General features: G+C 59.8%; 2 protein-coding genes across 5 annotated transcripts; one reads left to right on the top strand and one right to left on the bottom strand.

Annotated features, from left to right (window-relative positions):
• EFEMP2 (EGF containing fibulin like extracellular matrix protein 2) lies at positions 168-8506 on the top strand. Its single transcript, XM_005660679.3, has 12 exons — positions 168-266; positions 624-683; positions 992-1109; positions 1336-1384; positions 1995-2201; positions 3100-3222; positions 3513-3629; positions 3775-3894; positions 6041-6160; positions 6248-6374; positions 6615-6810; positions 7691-8506. Exons 3-12 carry the CDS (start codon positions 999-1001, stop codon positions 7850-7852), a joined length of 1332 nt encoding a protein of 443 aa, XP_005660736.1. The 5' UTR covers positions 168-266; positions 624-683; positions 992-998; the 3' UTR covers positions 7853-8506.
• MUS81 (MUS81 structure-specific endonuclease subunit) lies at positions 7838-15793 on the bottom strand. Of its 4 annotated transcripts, XM_003122526.5 has the most exons (16): positions 13718-15793; positions 13474-13603; positions 13150-13235; positions 12451-12549; positions 12268-12336; positions 12059-12144; positions 11639-11779; positions 11368-11463; positions 11162-11283; positions 10967-11064; positions 10349-10465; positions 10160-10255; positions 9821-9949; positions 9629-9732; positions 9069-9152; positions 7838-8976 (listed from the first exon to the last, which is right to left on the bottom strand). In XM_003122526.5, exons 1-16 carry the CDS (start codon positions 13850-13852, stop codon positions 8910-8912), a joined length of 1659 nt encoding a protein of 552 aa, XP_003122574.2. In that variant the 5' UTR covers positions 13853-15793; the 3' UTR covers positions 7838-8909. The 4 variants fall into 4 exon arrangements, 3 of the variants coding, with proteins under 3 accessions (XP_003122574.2, XP_020938477.1, XP_020938478.1); XM_021082818.1 differs by having other exon boundaries at positions 8660-8976; positions 9629-9949; positions 13718-14125; XM_021082819.1 differs by having other exon boundaries at positions 8660-8976; positions 10160-10465; positions 13718-14125.

Consider the following 16566-nt stretch of genomic DNA (forward strand, 5'->3'; position numbering starts at 1 on the left):
GACAGAACTGGACGGTTCTGGACCTGGGAGCGTCTCTCTTCTCAGGGCGAGGGTCTGGGGACCCTGGATGAAGTTGCGGTTGTGGTATTTCCAGAATAACTGTCCGGGTGCACAGAATAACACTCTGGTGGCGCAGAGTGAGGAGGATCTGCAAGTTCCAGGGTTAGGTGGAGTCTAAGGGCCCAGGATGACATTCTGGGAGGCGCAGAGTCTGGGTCCCTGGCATTAAGATGTGGGTGCACAGGAATTCCAGGGGTGCAGATTAGGTAAGGTCTAGGTGCGCAGGATGACATTTTTGGGTGCACAAACTGAGAGCCTGGGGGCTCCAGAGTGAGTTGGGGGCTTGACATCAGGGTCAATGCCCCAGGATCCTGTGCTAAGGGACCCTGGCCTGGCGCCGGGAGGCGGCTCCGGGCGGCGCCGCGGGGGACCGGGTGGGGCCTGTGGCCGGCCGGGGGCGGAGAAGCGGGGGTCGGGGTCCCTCCCCCTGGCGCGGGCTCAGGAATCCGCCGAGGGGCGGGCGGAGGCGCCGGGGTGGGCCGCGCCGCGGCAGGCGGGCGGGGGGCGCTTCCTGGGGCCGCGCGTCCAGGGAGCTGCGCTGTCCGCCTGTCCGTCTCCCGCAGGCACTACCGGAGCCAGCCGAGCCGCCGGAGCCGCGGGCCTCCGGGCCGTCACGGGCCCAAGTGAGTGGCCGTCCATGGGGGGAGGGCGCCAGCCAGAGTCTCGGCCGAGTCGGCGGCGTCAGCACCGAGCCAGAGGCCTGCGCTCCTCGGCCCGAGCCACTGGGGGACCGGGCGGGGGCGGGGCGACCCGGGGCGGGTGGGCCCTGAACCCCGGCCTGCGTGATCAGTCGACCCCCGGCCCTGGGAGGCTCCGAAGCCCCAGACACAGTCCCGGGCGGGTGGTGTCGGGGACCAGGTCTCTGAGTCCTGGTTCGGGCAATGGGGGATCCGTGGCCCAGACGCCCTGACCCCCACTCACTACCTCCCAGCCCCAGGATGCTCCCCTTCGCCTCCTGCCTCCCCGGGTCTCTACTGCTCTGGACGCTGCTGCTGTTGCTCTTGGGGGCAGCGTCTCCCCAGGATTCGGAGGAGCCCGACAGCTACACGGTGGGGACAGTGGAGCCCCTGGCCTGGGCTGGGCTGGGCAGGGACACCAAGACCAGGATCCTGGGGTGGCTGCTGCTGGGGCAGGTTCTCCCCTCCCCTGGTCCGTGGAGCAGCTGGAGCTGTTGTTTGGAGCAGGCGGGGAGGGTGGCCAAGCTTGGGCTCTGGTCTTGGCCTGGTCAGTTAGAGGAGAGGGGGTGACCACTGGCCACCTCTGGTCCCCCTGTAGGAATGCACAGATGGCTATGAGTGGGACCCCGACAGCCAGCACTGCCGGGGTGAGTATGCTTGGAGCACCAGGAAGTGGATTGCAACTCCAGCACGGAGAGCTGCTGTGGGAGTCAGTGGCCTGTCCCCTGCCCAGCTCTGCCTGGCCGTGGCCAGCTCTGGTTCTCAGGGGGCCAGCTTAGCTGGGGGTGGAGAAGCCATCCAGGCCCCTCCCTCTCAGAAAAACATGGGACAGCCTCCTCCCACCCCCCAGGAGTCCAGAGACCAACAGGGCGCTGCCCAGAGGCATGGTTCCTGGCCACCTCCTCTAATCACTTTCCCACCCAGCTTCGTGCCATCGTGACCTGGGAGGGCAGCGTCTGCGGGGGTGGGCGAGAAGGCCTGCACCTCACTCTTGGGCTGAGTTGGGACCAGGGCTCTGGGGCGGCATAGAGACCCTCTTGGGGATAAGAGAATGGAAGTGAGTGGAGCAAGAGCCAGCCTGCCACCAGCCCTGGTGGCACTGGGAAGTGGTCCTGGGCAGGCAGCCTTAGCTGAGGAGAGTGGGAAGGCCCTTCCTGGGTCACGCAGCTTAGAGGAGGCTGCACTGGGCTCCTGCCGCCCACCCCCTCCGTGGCCAGCCCAGGAGACTGGCTGTGCCCAGCAGGCCCCTCTCCGCAGATGTCAATGAATGCCTGACCATCCCCGAGGCCTGCAAGGGGGAAATGAAATGTATCAACCACTACGGGGGCTACTTGTGCCTGCCCCGCTCGGCGGCTGTCATCAATGACCTGCATGGCGAGGGACCACCACCACCAGTGTCCCCTGCTGAACACGCCACCCCCTGCCTACCAGGCTATGAACCGGATGAGCAAGAGAACTGCGTGGGTGAGTGAGGGTCGGTTGCCCTGGTGCTGAGGCTTCCAATCCTTCTATCAAGTGTCTATCACTGCATTTTAAAAACTCACAGCTCATGTTCCTCCCTGGCTCAAAAGCTTCCTCGGGGGAGTTCCCGTCGTGGCGCAGTGGTTAACGAATCCGACTAGGAACCATGAGGTTGCGGGTTCGGTCCCTGCCCTTGCTCAGTGGGTTAAAGATCCGGCGTTGCCGTGAGCTGTGGTGTAGGTTGCAGACGCAGCTCGGATCCCGCGTTGCTGTGGCTCTGGCGTCGTAGGCCGGTGGCTACAGCCCCAATTCAACCCCTAGCCTGGGAACCTCCATATGCCGCGGAAGTGGCCCAAGAAATAGCAACAACAACAAAAAAGACAAAATAAATAAATAAATAAATAAAATAAATAAATAAAAAAATAAAAAGCTTCCTCGGGGCCGCTGGCATAATAATATCCAGCCCCTTGTCCAGATCCTCACTGTGGGGGGCCTGCCCAGCTCCCGTCCCATGCCCAGCCAGCTTCCGGGATCCTCCTTTTGATCACTGCAGGTGCACCGCGGGAGCGCTCGCTGTCAGCCTCTTCCCCTTTCCTGGTTTGCACCCCACTCCTGGGTGCTATAGGCCTCAGAAGAAGGTTCTGGAATCAATCAGTGTTCCTGGGAGCATGGACAGGGCCTTATTTCCTCTGCTTCCCTGACATGGGGTCTCCCAGGGTAGGGGTGCCGATATCCCAGGGACTCCAGACCAGCAGATTCTTATTTGTGCTGTTGGGTGGGCTGTGCGTTCCTGTTTTGGGGGTGTCAGTCACCCACACACCCACGTGAGCGGTATCTGGCCTGTGTCCTCCCACGTTGAGGTGTGGGCTCCCAGGTAGGGGCTGAGTGGTGTCTCCTGCAGACGTGGACGAGTGTGCCCAAGCCCTGCACGACTGCCGCCCGAGCCAGGACTGCCACAACCTGCCTGGCTCCTACCAATGCACCTGCCCCGACGGCTACCGCAAGATAGGACCCGAATGTGTGGGTGAGTCTGCGGAAGGGTCTCTTCAACCCTGCTCGGTGCCCCTGGCCTGCTGGCTCTCACCCTAGCACCTGACCCCATTCCACCCCACCCAGATTTCACCCCAGCCCCCTGCCACCTCTACTCTACTGTCATAAGACTCAGGACTGTATGTGTGAGTCCCGGCTGACCCGGCCCAGTCCAGCCCCGCCCCGAGACACAGAGAAGGCTGTGGGTGATAAAGCCTTGAGTCCCAGGCGGCGTGGGCCCCACCTGACTTCTGCCCTCAGCCAGCCTTCCCCACCTCCTCCCAGATATAGACGAATGCCGGTACCGCTACTGCCAGCACCGCTGCGTGAACCTGCCGGGCTCCTTTCGCTGCCAGTGTGAACCAGGCTTCCAGCTGGGGCCCAACAACCGCTCCTGTGTGGGTGAGGCTGGGCCGAGCCAGGCTCCTGGGTCCTGGGCAGGGTGGTGTGGGGTGGGCCAGCTCCCTTCCTGACCAACCCAGGGGAAGTGGGGGCTCTGGGATGCTCCTTGGCTTTCACCCCTCCCCGTTTTCCCCGGCACCCTCAGATGTGAACGAATGTGACATGGGGGCTCCGTGTGAGCAGCGATGCTTCAACTCCTATGGGACCTTCCTGTGTCGCTGCCACCAGGGCTATGAGCTGCACCGGGATGGCTTCTCCTGCAGTGGTAAGAGCCCCACCCCTGCCATGCGTTCCTCCATTTGATGCCACCATGTCCCTTCCACTCCGCCCCCGTACGCCTCCTGTGTAGTTCGCCCCAGCTGGTGGCAGGGCACCTGCAGAGCTGCCCACCGGAACTCCCAGCCCCCTGGGGAAGGCACAGAGGGAACAATTAGGTTCCCCACAGAAGCTCAGCAGGGAGACTGGGCAAAGGCATCAGGCTGATGTGTATGTGAGTCCTGAGCCGGGGCAAGTCATATTCTGAGCCTGTCTCTTCTGTAGAATGGGTTTTCTTGAGGATTCATTGGGGAAAGTACAACAGTCAGCCTCTATCGAGTCCCAGGCAGCTGCGTTTTAAAGTGTCCTAGCATTGGAGTTCCCTTTGTGGCTCAGGGGTTGATGAACCTGACTAGGATCCGTGAGGATGCGGGTTCGATCCCTGTCCTCACTCTGTGGGTTAGGGATCTGGCATTGCCAGGAGCTGTAGTATAGGTCACAGACGAGGCTCAGATCCCGAGTTGCTGTGGCTGGGGTCTAGGCCAACAGATGTAGCACCAGTTCGATCCCTGGCCTGAGAACTTCCATATGCCATTGGTGTGGCTCTAAAAAGCACAAAAAAAATTAAAAGTAAAAAAAAAATAAAGTGGAGTAGCATTTATTGAGAACCTGCCCTGTGCAGTGTGCTGCTCTCACATACTCAGCCTCTTTTAATCCAGCCAACAATCCTATGAGGTAAATGTGTTTTTCCTCCTTCAAGCTGACAGTAACAATGCCCGCATTTCATTGGGAGAATCACAAAAAATAAGATAAAGTACTTCAAGGAAGAGAGGTTAAGTGACTTGCCCAGGGTCACACAGCTAAGGGTGCCACGTGGCCAGGGCACTATCTCACGCCATGTCACCAGCCTTGTAACCTGTTTCTGTTGTTCTTTACGCTTTGCTGCCAAGTAAGAGCACTCAGGGCCAGGCAGCATGAGGGGCACAGAGAAAACCTGGCTCTTGCCTGTGCTGCTCACAGTTGGCAGGAGGTGACTGTGCCCTGGCTGATTGTAGGTTGCAGGAATCAGGCAAAGTACTGAAAACCGGAGCAGACTGAGACGCCTCAAAGCTCACCCACTCTCGGAGTTCCTGTCGTGGCTCGGTGGTTAACAAATCTGACTAGGAACCATGAGGTTGGGGGTTCGGTCCCTAGCCTTGCTCAGTGGGTTAAGGATCTGGCGTTGCCGTGAGCTGTGGTGTAGGTCGCAGACGCAGCTCAGATCCCGCGTTGCTCTGGCGTAGGCTGGTGGCTACAGCTCCGATTAGACCCCTAGCCTGGGAACCTCCATATGCCTCAGGAGCGGCCCTAGAAAAGACAAAAAAATAAAATAAAATAAAAAGGCTCACCCACTCTAACCCCTAATTTTATTGAGAGGGAAATTAAGGTCCCCCAAATTCAGCCAGTAGGATTTAAATGCAAATCTTGAGATTCCCAGTGCTTTTTTTTTTTTTTTTCCCTTTTTTTAGGGCCGCACCTGAGGCATATGTAAGGCCCCAGGCTAAGGGTTGAATCAGAGCTACAGCTGCCCGCCTACACCACAGCCACAGCAACGCGGGATCGGAGTTGCGTCTGCGAACTACACCACAGCTCACAGCAGCAACGTCGGATCCTTAACCCACCGAGCGAGGCCAGGGACCGAACCCACAACCTCACGGTTCCTAGTCAGATTCGTTTCCGCTGCGCCATGACAGGAACTCCTCCCAGTGCTCTTATTTACTATCTTCTAGTCCTGGGACAGAGAGAGGGGTCTGTGAGCTGGGCAAACCTTTTCTTTCTTTCTTTCTTTCTTTTTTTGTCACACCTGCAGCATGCAGAAGTTCCCAGGCCAGGGATTGAACCCTCGCTAGTGCAGTGACCCGAGACACTGCAGTGACAACACCGGCTCCTTAACTGCTAGGCCACCAGGGAACTCCTGAACTGCTAGGCCACCAGGGAACTCCTGGGCAGAACTTTCTTGAATCCTCTTTCCCCTTCCGAGCTCTGCAGGGCTGATCTCCTCCGCCTCTGTCTTCCTACACTGAGCCTGGCCTGGGGCTGGGCTCTCTCGATGAGCGTGTGTGGGGCTGCGCTGAGAGGATGGCCGTGGCTCAGGCCTCATCCTCGCTCCCCCTCAGATATCGATGAGTGCAGTTACTCCAGTTACCTCTGCCAGTACCGCTGTGTCAACGAGCCAGGCCGCTTCTCCTGCCACTGCCCACAGGGCTACCAGCTGCTGGCCACACGCCTGTGCCAAGGTACAGGTTGCGCGGGGGGAGCGGGCAGGGTGGTGTCAGGGGCTGGTGGCCTGACATTCGGGTTCCAGCCCCTCTCCCCTGGCACAGACATTGATGAATGTGAGTCGGGTGCGCACCAGTGCTCGGAGGCCCAAACTTGTGTCAACTTCCATGGGGGCTACCGCTGCGTGGACACCAACCGCTGCGTGGAGCCCTACGTCCAGGTGTCTGACAAGTGAGTCAACTTGATGCCAGCCCAGAGTAGAAACTACAACTCCCAGAAAGCTCTGCAGCTGGCTGGCGCCTCTTCAGGCTGGCAAGTGCACCAAGGGCTGATGGGAGTTGCAGTCCTTCATGACTGCACCACTCTAGCTGTTAAGAGGAGTGGGAGGGTGCTTTGGGGATCCCTATGGGGTGAGCCAAATTTGGAGGCTGGGCGAGGACCTCATTCATGTCCCCATCTTGGGGTCTTCAGTCGCTGCCTCTGTCCGGCCTCCAACCCCCTGTGCCGGGAGCAGCCCTCGTCCATAGTGCACCGCTACATGAGCATCACCTCGGAGCGGAGCGTACCCGCTGACGTGTTCCAGATCCAAGCGACCTCGGTCTACCCCGGCGCCTACAATGCCTTTCAGATCCGTGCTGGAAACTCACAGGGAGACTTCTACATCAGGGTAAGGCTTTCCCCTAACCCACCTCTCAACTGACACATGATCCAAAATTAAATTCCGGGAAAACTTAAGTGGGAGATTCACCTCTGCCACCAAGCCCTGCCCCTTCTCTAAGTCCCATGGGGCCGGGGTGGGGATGGGGTGGGGGGGCGTCAGACTTCCTGCAGAAAGGAAGGGATGTTCTAAATCCCCTTGGTACAAACGAACTACAGATTGTTGAATGCCATCTAGCAAGGCACCCAGATACTGGGCTTTGAGTCTCTGTACTGGTCTGTGTATCTGGCCTCAACTGCTTCACCCTTAGAACAAGCAACTGGCACGAGAGGCCTTCGGAGGTAACGCACAGCAGAGGCTGGGAAGGGTGGCCATGTGGAGCTGGGTCTTGGAGAGAGAGGCAGCCGGGGTCGGTGCAGGAGCCTGGGGTCTGCGAATCCAGCTCTCTGCTGGTGGGGCTGTTAGGAGGGAGGGGTTCAGACAGGACTCGCAGTGAGACGCGTGCAAGGGTTTGTCTGCATGCCGTGTTGGTTTTCTTTCTGAAGCTGAGTACTTTGAAGGTGAGTCTGCCTGCTCCAGGTCACCAAAGGCCCCACCGCTCCCAAGAGTCTGAAACCTGGCCCTGAATCATCAGCTGATGCTGGTCAGACAAAAGAACTAGCTACAAAGGGGGGGAAGAGCACCAGGGGGACCCTTCTGTGGGCAGGAGCCTGGGTGCTGGAGATGTCAAGGGAGTGGCGGAGCCGGCTGAGAGCCGGGGTCACGGGCTGGCCTGGGCTCTCTCCACTTCACAGCCAACTGGCTGTGGGTCAAAGACCCGGGGCAGGGAGGTGGTCCTGGGGCGTAGGTTGACCCGATCTACCTGTCCCCCACCCACTGTACCCCGCAGCAAATCAACAACGTCAGCGCCATGCTGGTCCTCGCCCGGCCTGTGACGGGCCCCCGGGAATACGTGCTGGACCTCGAGATGGTCACCATGAACTCCCTCATGAGCTACCGGGCCAGCTCCGTGCTGAGACTCACCGTCTTCGTGGGGGCCTACGCCTTCTGAGGAGCGGGGGGCAGCCCTCGGGGAGGGGGAGGTTCCCTGCCGCCGAGGAGCCTGGGGCTCAGGGATGACTGTGTTCTGCTAAAAGGGAAGATGCTGTTTCGAGGGGCAGAGACAGAGGCAATAAAGGGACAAAGAAGGCGTCCTGGTGGCTGAGGTGGGCGGGTCACATCGCAGTGAACCCCAGAGCGGGCAAAGGCCAGGCTCGTGGGAGGTGGGCCAGGCCCACCAAAAGATGGGGGGGGTGTCTCCACCCAGGCCGGGTTGGGGGGGGGCACTGACAGAAGCTGCATCCCCAAGGCCGGGACTGGCCTACAGACCATGGGCCTCAGGAGCACCCTGCGAAGGGGGAAGTCAGGAGGCTGCTGAGTCCAGGCTTTAGCCCAGAGACTCGGGCTTGGCCGGTCTGCAGGGGGCCTGAAAAATCCAGCTCTAGACAGTGCCAGGAGGCCCTGGTTTCAATCCTAGCTTGGCCTCAAACTCTCAATTTGGACAAACGCTAGTAGCTCCCTGGACCTCGGTTCCCTGGTCCCTGAGATGAGGCAATCGGACTGTGAGTGCTTTTCAGACGTTTCTGTTCCAAGCTACAGAACCTCTTATCAAAGCAAGTTTTATTGGATCGGGGAACTCTGATGATATAAACTAGATTCAAAGTTGCAACGCCTCACTGATTCCGTCTCCCGGGCGGTCTGAGGGCTCTGCCAGGGAGCACCCCAAGGGCCCTGCTGAGGAGCTCAGTTCATTTATTTATTTATTTATTTATTTATGTTTGACTTACTTTTATTTTTTTATATTTTATTGGCAGAATGGGTTTTATTTTTTTTATAATGCTTTTTATTTTTTTCCATTATAGCTAATTAAGGAGCTCAGTTTAAAAACCCTTGGACCAGAGAGTGTTGGCAGTTTCTGGCTGGCTATCTCACAAGATCCCTGGGGCCTGGCGTCGCCTCCGTAACACAGAAAGCTGCAAGCACTTAGATTTTTACTGCAGCCCAAAGATTCTGATTAAAAGGCTGGTGAGCCTGAGAAGAGGGGGCTGGGGCCTGTCCCATGCCATGGCTCAGGTCAGGGGGCCAGAGGTGCAGTAGAGCTGTGACAAGGTCCTGCTCAGAGCGGGCCCCAGATTCCTGCACGAAGAGAGAGGCAGGTAAGGGTCAGAGCCCTGGCCAGGGTAACCCCAGCCCCACCTACTCCGCTGGGTCCTGGCCCTTGCCCTCACCGCTGCAGTGGCCCACACTTGATAGTGCTCAGCAGCATCTCCTGTTCCTTCGAGGTGGCACAGGCGTCGTAGGCGGCCAGCAGGCTGGGAGTGGAGTGGAGAGAGCCTGAGTTTCTAAGTCTTGGCAATGGCTGACTCCTGGCCCCCCCTGAGCAGCTCGGGCCAGCATCACGGGAGACAGGCAGGAAGGGGTCAGCACAGGTCATTAGAGGAGTCAGGACCACGGCCACTCTTCCCGAACCTGGCATTTAAGGCCCTGTTCCATCTTTTCATGCTCCTCCAAATGTTTTCCAAGCACGGCTGTGCTTGGCCCAGTCTTCATGGCCCACGCCCTCCTCCAGGAAGCCACCCATGATGCGCCAGGTGGAATGGCCCCCTCCCTGCTCCCAATGCCTGAGAATCTGTTTGCTGCCCACTGGCCCTTCCCCACCACCTGCCCTCTGTGAACTCCCGGGTGTCAGCTGGGGCTATCCAGCCCTCACAGAGCCAGACCACCCCACAAAACGCTGGCTGAGCCGAACTCCATGCGGGCAGAGCACAGGGGCTCCGTGGGGGCCTACCTGGCAGGGGTACTGTACCGATCCACCAGTGCGGCTGCCTTCTCCCCGCTCACTCCACGCACCTGCATCAGCTGCCTGGCAAACACCTCCCGCACAGACTGGGCCTGGGGGCGGGGGAGGACGAATCAGGGGCGGCCTAGGGCCCAGGGCCAGACCTCGGACCTCAGAAGGAGGAGCTGGGAGAGGACGTACCTTGTTCTTCATGGCTCCCGTGTTGAACTCATTAAAGGTGAGAAGTGAGCAGAGAGGGTTTGGGGGGGGCCCAGCCCCTGATACAGGGTCCTCTGGGGGTCCCCAGGGGCGACTGCGGAGGGTGTGGCCCTAAGAGAAGAGGGGGCTGAGGCCAAGCCGGAGCTCTAGGGCACAACCCCCAGTCCCACCTGGCCCCACGGCCCCATCCTAGGCTTCAAGGGACCCCATCCTAGGCCTCAGCGGGCCAGCCTGAGAATCAGGGGTCTCATTCTCCTCACCTTCCCTGAGCGAGCCCAGGGCCTGGGCGGGGGCCAGCGCCGGCCACACGGCCCTGCTCACCTGGTAGAGTCTCTGCAGGCCCCTTGTCAAGAGGGCCAGGTAAGCAGCTGACTCCTTAATGTCCGCCGTGCGCTTCACAAAGAAGCCATCAATGACCTGGGGGAGACGATCCAGGGAGGGAAAGTGGCTCCTGAGCGGAGCCATGGGCTGCGGGGTCCCTGCCCGCCTGGCCCTGCCCTCCCGGCTCACCTGAGTGTTGGTGACAGCCTGCAGCAGCGTGCTCTCGGGAAGGCTGAGGTTCTGCCCCGAGCCATGCTCCTCCACGAGGTATACTGGGTGCCCCAGGCCACAGCGCTTCAGCCGGAACTGGGCAGGCAGACAGGGAGGGTCAGGCCTGGACGGCCATGTGCCGAGTGTCCATCATGTCACCCTCAAAACTGTCACGGACCCCGGTCCCACCAATCCACCTCCTCGTCCTCCTAGCCAATCCACCTGCCTCAGAGCGGCCCCGCCCCTTTGCTTGTGCTGTTCGCCTTGTGTGGAAGGCCCTCGCCACCCCGGGCCTGCACGCGGCCTGATTACAGGGCCAGCCCCGCAGCCAGCAGGCGGACCCAAAGCCGTGGTCCCACTCCTGGAGGCTGGAGCCCTGTCTGCCTGGAGCGCAGGGGCCGCACGCCCTCAGGGTCTTCAGGACGTTCCTCGGCCCAGCGCAGAGACCCTGCACACCTGCTGGGGGCCTGGGAGGGCCCAAGGGGGCTGATTTGGGCCTGCCCTGCCATAGCTCTAGCGGCTGAAGGAGGAGACCCTCAGAAGCTCCCCGAGCAGGCAGGGAACAGGGAGAGCAGCGAGGCTCGCGCGCACGGGCACCTTCTGCTCCCGGAAGCGGCCATCGATGATGCTGCGGCACAGGTCATCCAGCCTTTTCCGCTCCACGATGTGGTCCAGGACTAGTTCCCTGGGTCTTGCTGCCGAAAGGCCAAGAGGGCTCCTGTTGGCCCGCGTCGCGTCCCCTCGCCCACCAGGCCCTGCCTCTGACACCCACTGCCCATGTGTGCCTTTTACCGGGGTCTCTGGGACTGGTCTCCTGTGCCACCCACACGAAGTCCCCAACGTGTAGCTTCCGCACCGTGTGGGTCACTCGCAGCCGCTGCAGCTCTCGGAGCAGCTCTGGCCTGTGGCCCGCCCTGGAATTGCACAGCGAGAGGCCGGAGTCAGAGAGGCCAGGGCCAGCCCCGCAGCCTCTCCTCCGCTGCCCCCGCCTCACTTACCCCCTGGTCTCGCCAATGTCCACGCACAAGAGCACCCTGTACTCTCCAGGCCCCAGCTCCAGGGCTGGCTGCTCATCACTCCCTTCGCTGGCGCCACTAGGGGGGGAGTGGGGGTGGGGGTGGGCTGGGGTGAGGCCAGAACTCCAGCACCAGGGCCGCGTGGCCCCCAGCCCAGCTCAGCTGTGGCTGATGGAGATGGGGTGGGGTCTTGGCCTCATTTCAGGGCCCCTCCTGCTCCCCTGGTTCTCCCTCTCCCTCTCCTCCTCCTCACAGCTCAGCTGAGGCCGCTCCTGGCACTTCTGGCTCCTCCCCAGGGGACTCCTCTGGCGCGGTGCCCACATTCAGCGAGCTCAGGCCCTCTGACTCTGCCAGCCTCTGGGCCAGCTCCAGACCCTCCGGGGTCAGTGAGTACCTGGGAAGCGGAGAAAAGGAATACAGATCTCCCTTCTTCACTCACACTTGGCGGGCTCTCCCGCCTGCTCCCCAACCTTGGTGACCCTACACAACAAATCCAGCGGGTCCCCAACCCCCTTCCTGCTGGCCGTGTTCTTGCCCCCAAATCAGCTTCCTCTGGACCTGCCCAGGGCCATTCCTCAGGCCCGCAACAAGTTCATCTCCAACTGCAGGGCCACCCTCACACATCACACGCGCTCCCCTGGCCCCCCTCCTGCATCCCATGTTGTCAGCCCACCTAGCTGGCCGGTGTGTCCTGAAAACCAGGTTCCTGTGGAGGAGGGAGCGGAGGGCTGGCCAGGGCTGAGCGCTTCCAGGGGCTACCTGTTCACAGGGGAGGAGACCCTCAGAGAGCTCCCTGTGCCCCACAAAGGGGGTGGCTTCTGCTGGGCTCAGAGTGGGATCCAGAGTCACCTGGCTCCATCCCCCCCCCACCCTGGTGCTCACCCTCGGAGCCTTCTGGGCACAGCCCTGCAGCAGCTCCTCCTTGGTTAGGAAGCCATGGCCGCTAGGATTCTGTAACCAAGGCAAAAACAGAACCAAGGTAGGTTCAGGGCCTGAGCTGGCCTCCTCCAGGAGCCTCACTCCCACCGCCTGTTCCCCTGACTCCCGGGGTGGCCGGACACTCACCAGGTGTTCCCTGTACAGTAGCAGCAGTACCGCTCGCGCTCCTGAGTGCCGAGCTGGCCAGTAGCTGCCAGGGCCCCCTGCTTTGCGCTGGGTCGGGACCTGAAAGGTATAGGGGAGATGTGAACACAAAAGCCAGCCAGCTGTTGTGGACAGATTCCCTGGCAGAGCTGAGGTTCAGGTTCCACCTCAGTGGACTATGTAGCCCTGGGCAAGTCACTCAGCTGCCTCTCGAGTTTCTCTATCTATAAAACAGGCCATGTGATGGGATGGTCTCCTGCAAAGTTGGGATAAGACAGTAGCCACTTTGGGGGTGGGAATGATGCGTGTGCGTGCGTGTGTGTGTGTGTGTGTGTGTGTGTGTGTGTGTGTAATCTGCCTGGTCCAGCCTGGGTTCTACCACCCACTGCAGGACAGAAGAGGTAAGGCAAGAAAACACAACAGCAGCATGTTCCACAACTTTACTGGGCTTGGCCCCCTGAAAAGCTTAATCGCAGGACTCACTCAACGGACTTTATTATAAATCAACATCCACACCTACAGATGAGAAAACTAAGCATCAGACAGAACGAGTCATTCACCCAGAGACAAGTGTCACATGGGTGGGGGATCTTCACCCAGCTCTGCTAAGTCCTCCAAGCCAGAGAACTCTTACTCCCGCTGCTCCCACTTTTCCCTGGGCTCCTGCTGCCCCCTCCTTACTGGCATGGAGGAGTCCTGGACTTCAGCAGGTGGCCTTTCCCGGGCTGGACTCTTCCGTCCAGATGGTGATCCTGGGGCATGGTCACCTGAGGGAGCAGAAGAGAGTCAACCCCAGACCCTGGAACTCGGCAGACTGGTCTGGGAGGCCACCAGTTCAAGCGGCTGCTGAGAGCAGTCAAAGAATCAGCCACGAGCCCGACTTCAAACAGCAACTTGGACAGGAGTGGGGAGCCTGAAGGTACAGACGGTATCCCCGGTGGTGGTGACGGAGGCTACGCCTGGGGGAGGCTCAAGGGACCAAGGCCTCCTGGCCTCAGCACTCACCACCTGATGTTCTGTGTTGCTGCAGCCGCTGGTCCAGCATTCGGCAGAGCCCGTCTCCAAAGTGCTGTAGGATCTTAGCTTCCTTGCCGCTGCGCAGGGGCAGTGGGTACCGCCGGAGGGAGCGCAGCGCCTAGGGTGGGGTGGGTGGGTAGCGGGTACAGTGCTGGGTCGCGGGGCTGGGGAGGTGCCTGATTGTCTGGCCCCGCCAGCACCTGCCCCACCTTCAGGTCCGGTCAGAACCCACCTTCTGAAACACGAATTGAGTGCGGCGCCCCCTGCTGGCGGCCTCGTCCCGCCACTCGGTCAGCCAGCGTACGAAAAGCGGGTTTGGGCAAAGCGGCAGCGGGCGTTTCCGACCCAGGCGGACCGGTGCTGCCATCAGCGCCCGGGCGGGTCCTCTGGCGCCTCACGGCGGCAGGACTGGGACGCCGCCAGTTCTGGAAACGGGATTCGAACACCTGGTTCCGGCGGCGGAGGCGGGCCCTCTGCAGTCACGTGGTCCCACGCGGGTCACTAACCAGAGGACGGCCTTCTGCTGCCCTCCCCGCCTCTGCACTCTAAGAGGTTGGTGCCGCACGTAGTGTCTACCGCCTTTCGCTCTCCTGTTGCTCCGGCACAGGACCAGCCTTTTGGACGCGCCGAACCCAGGCCTGGACCCGCCCCTTCCATCTACCCCGGATTCGAGAGCGGGAGTCCTTTTTGTACAGGAGAGAAGAGGGTGCACAGCGCCCCCTATGACTGGGAGGTCTGGCCGGGCCGGGCTTAAATGAGTAACCCGAGGCTGTTGGTTTCAGACTGGCTCTAGCGGAGGACGCTGGAGAAACTGGCCTAGTGAAGAATCCGAGAGGTGGGAGGATGGGGAAGCAGATGGGTTCAGTTGTTTTTGTAGGAAGGACATTAGGAATGAGGACACAAAGGTAACGCAGAAAGAGCTGAAAGACCCTCCGAGGAAATGGTGATCCCATGTGGGCCTCCCCATCCAGAGCAGTGGGGGAGGGGCGCGAAGACGAGGACGTGCAGGGAAGGCCAAAGCTGGGAGGACAGGGAGAGGGAGACAGTAGACAAACAGAAAGGGGACAAGTAGGAGGTGCTGGACATCGAGGCATGTGGGAGGGGCTGACATGGGCATGTTGTTGGATTCGGGGTAGCAACCCGGGGGTGAGAAATACGGACAAGGGAAGAACACTTCATCGTTCTTGTGACTCGTTGGAGGTGGGGGACTCTCAGGAAGGTTAAGATGGGAACTATGCAAAGGGGGTTCCACTTGAGCACGAGAGTCTCGCCAGCAAGTTACAGCAGCCGACATCTGCCATACCGGAAGTGGCGAGGTGTGGGTCTGGGGCCTTTCGGGAGTGGAGAGGCGGGCGCCCGAGCTCCAGGCCTGCCCCTTCAGACTCCGCCCAGCCTCGATCCCGCACCCCCCGGCCGGCTCCGCACTCCCGCCTCCCGCCTGACGCTGCCTTATAAGGAGCCTCCAGCAGGCGTTCGGATTGGACCCGCCCCCTCTAGTCTCTTGTCCTAATAAGGACATCTAGGGCATCCCGCAGCTAGGGGCGGGCGGGAGCGCGTCTCCAGGGTAACTGCGAAATCTCCCACCCCCCTCCTCGTTGCTCTTGGAAACTCCGAAGCTCAAAAAGGTGGAGCCAATCTCATCTTGTAGCAAGGTCTCTTGCAGGAGGCGGCGGTCGAGCTGCGGTCCCCACCTGATGCTCCCGGTGGGGGGGCAATGCAGCGGTACGTCCCCGACTACAGTCCCCGGCATGCTCTGCGACATACCCCAGTCTCGGGTGTTGCTCCCCAGCTGAAGACCAAGCTTCCAGCTCTTCATTTACAGCCTTTATTCTGCATATGGGATCGATGCCCCCAATTCTCTTGTTTGCGACCCTGTCTTCTGCAGAGTAAGCGGCTATGGCCTTTGTTGAAAGCCAATGAAATCTCCCTGGAGTCCCCCACCCTAGTCTGTTTTTTGAAGGTTATGCTCCCACAGAGCTTCTGTTTTAATTTCTGTGGGTATTAAATTAACCATATGCCTGGTTACCAACTGGAGAACGAGATTTAAGTCTGGTTTAAAATCTGTTTCCTGGAGTTCCCGTCGTGGAGCAGCGGTTAACGAATCCGACTAGGAACATGAGGTTGCGGGTTCGATCCCAGCCCTTGCTCAGTGGGTTGAGGATCCGGCATTGCCGTGAGCTGTGCTGTAGGTCGCAGACGCAGCTCGGATCCCGCCTTTCTGTGGCTCTGGCATAGGCTGGCAGCTACAGCTCCGATTCGACCCCCTAGCCTGGGAACTTCCATATGCCGTGAGAGCAGCCCAAGAAATGGCAAAAATAAAATAAAATCTGTTTCCTCTGCTCACTGCCTAGTAAAAGGCGGTAATCTTCGAATGCATAAATCCCTGCTCTTCTCCCTTTATTGCCTCATGAATATGCCAAATGCTTTTAAAACTAGTACAAAGCTCTATTTTCAAAGATTTCTTTGTAGTCTTTCCTTGTGTTTTTTTTCTCTTATTTTATTGAAATTGCACATCGCCTTTCCTCAGTAGACAAGAGTGTCTTTTGAGTATGGAGAATGGTTAATGAATGTGTCCTGGATTGAAGTCTCCTTATACTTGGGATTCTCCTTGCTCTAGGACTGGATTCCAGACCAATGAATAGTTGCTTCAATTCACAAAAGCAAAATACCAAGTCACTGGAAATTTTTAGACCAAGAGATCCAGAAAAACGCCAGGATGGACCTTAGGAAAACCGTTTCGGTACGGGATAAAGAAGCGCGAAATCGAGGCTCATTTTCAGGTCAAATCACCCAGCACCGAGGCCTTGGCTCTGTGCAGAGCGTTTCCTGGGGCATTCCACCAACCCGCGCGCTCTCCTTGCTGTAGTCCCGCCCCTCTCAGCTGTCCCCGGACTACACTTCCCAGTATGCAACGTGACGACCAGACGCTGTCAGATGAAAAAGACTCTGCTACCCAGCTGGCCCGAGGACAGCGCAGGAGCCTCGGACTTCATTTCCCGTCGGTCTTCAGGAGGAGCGCCGGAAGCCCGCCCCGCCCCTCATTGTGCGGCTCATACTAAACGGAAGGGGCCGGGAGAGGCC

Source organism: Sus scrofa, chromosome 2 (assembly GCF_000003025.6).
Source record: "Sus scrofa isolate TJ Tabasco breed Duroc chromosome 2, Sscrofa11.1, whole genome shotgun sequence".
NCBI lineage: Eukaryota > Metazoa > Chordata > Mammalia > Artiodactyla > Suidae > Sus > Sus scrofa.

Excerpts from the sequence above, each read along its gene's own strand:
- EFEMP2 (XM_005660679.3), top strand. The coding sequence starts at position 999 with ATGCTCCCCTTCGCCTCCTGCCTCCCCGGGTCTCTACTGCTCTGGACG. Across the intron at positions 2,202-3,099 it reads TGAGCAAGAGAACTGCGTGG|ACGTGGACGAGTGTGCCCAA; the intron begins GTGAGTGAGGGT and ends TGTCTCCTGCAG. Across the intron at positions 3,630-3,774 it reads CAACAACCGCTCCTGTGTGG|ATGTGAACGAATGTGACATG; the intron begins GTGAGGCTGGGC and ends CGGCACCCTCAG.
- MUS81 (XM_021082818.1), bottom strand. The coding sequence starts at position 13,852 with ATGGCAGCACCGGTCCGCCTGGGTCGGAAACGCCCGCTGCCGCTTTGC. Across the intron at positions 12,550-13,149 it reads TCCAGGACTCCTCCATGCCA|GTCCCGACCCAGCGCAAAGC; the intron begins GTAAGGAGGGGG and ends TATACCTTTCAG. Across the intron at positions 11,284-11,367 it reads GACATTGGCGAGACCAGGGG|GGCGGGCCACAGGCCAGAGC; the intron begins GTAAGTGAGGCG and ends GTGCAATTCCAG.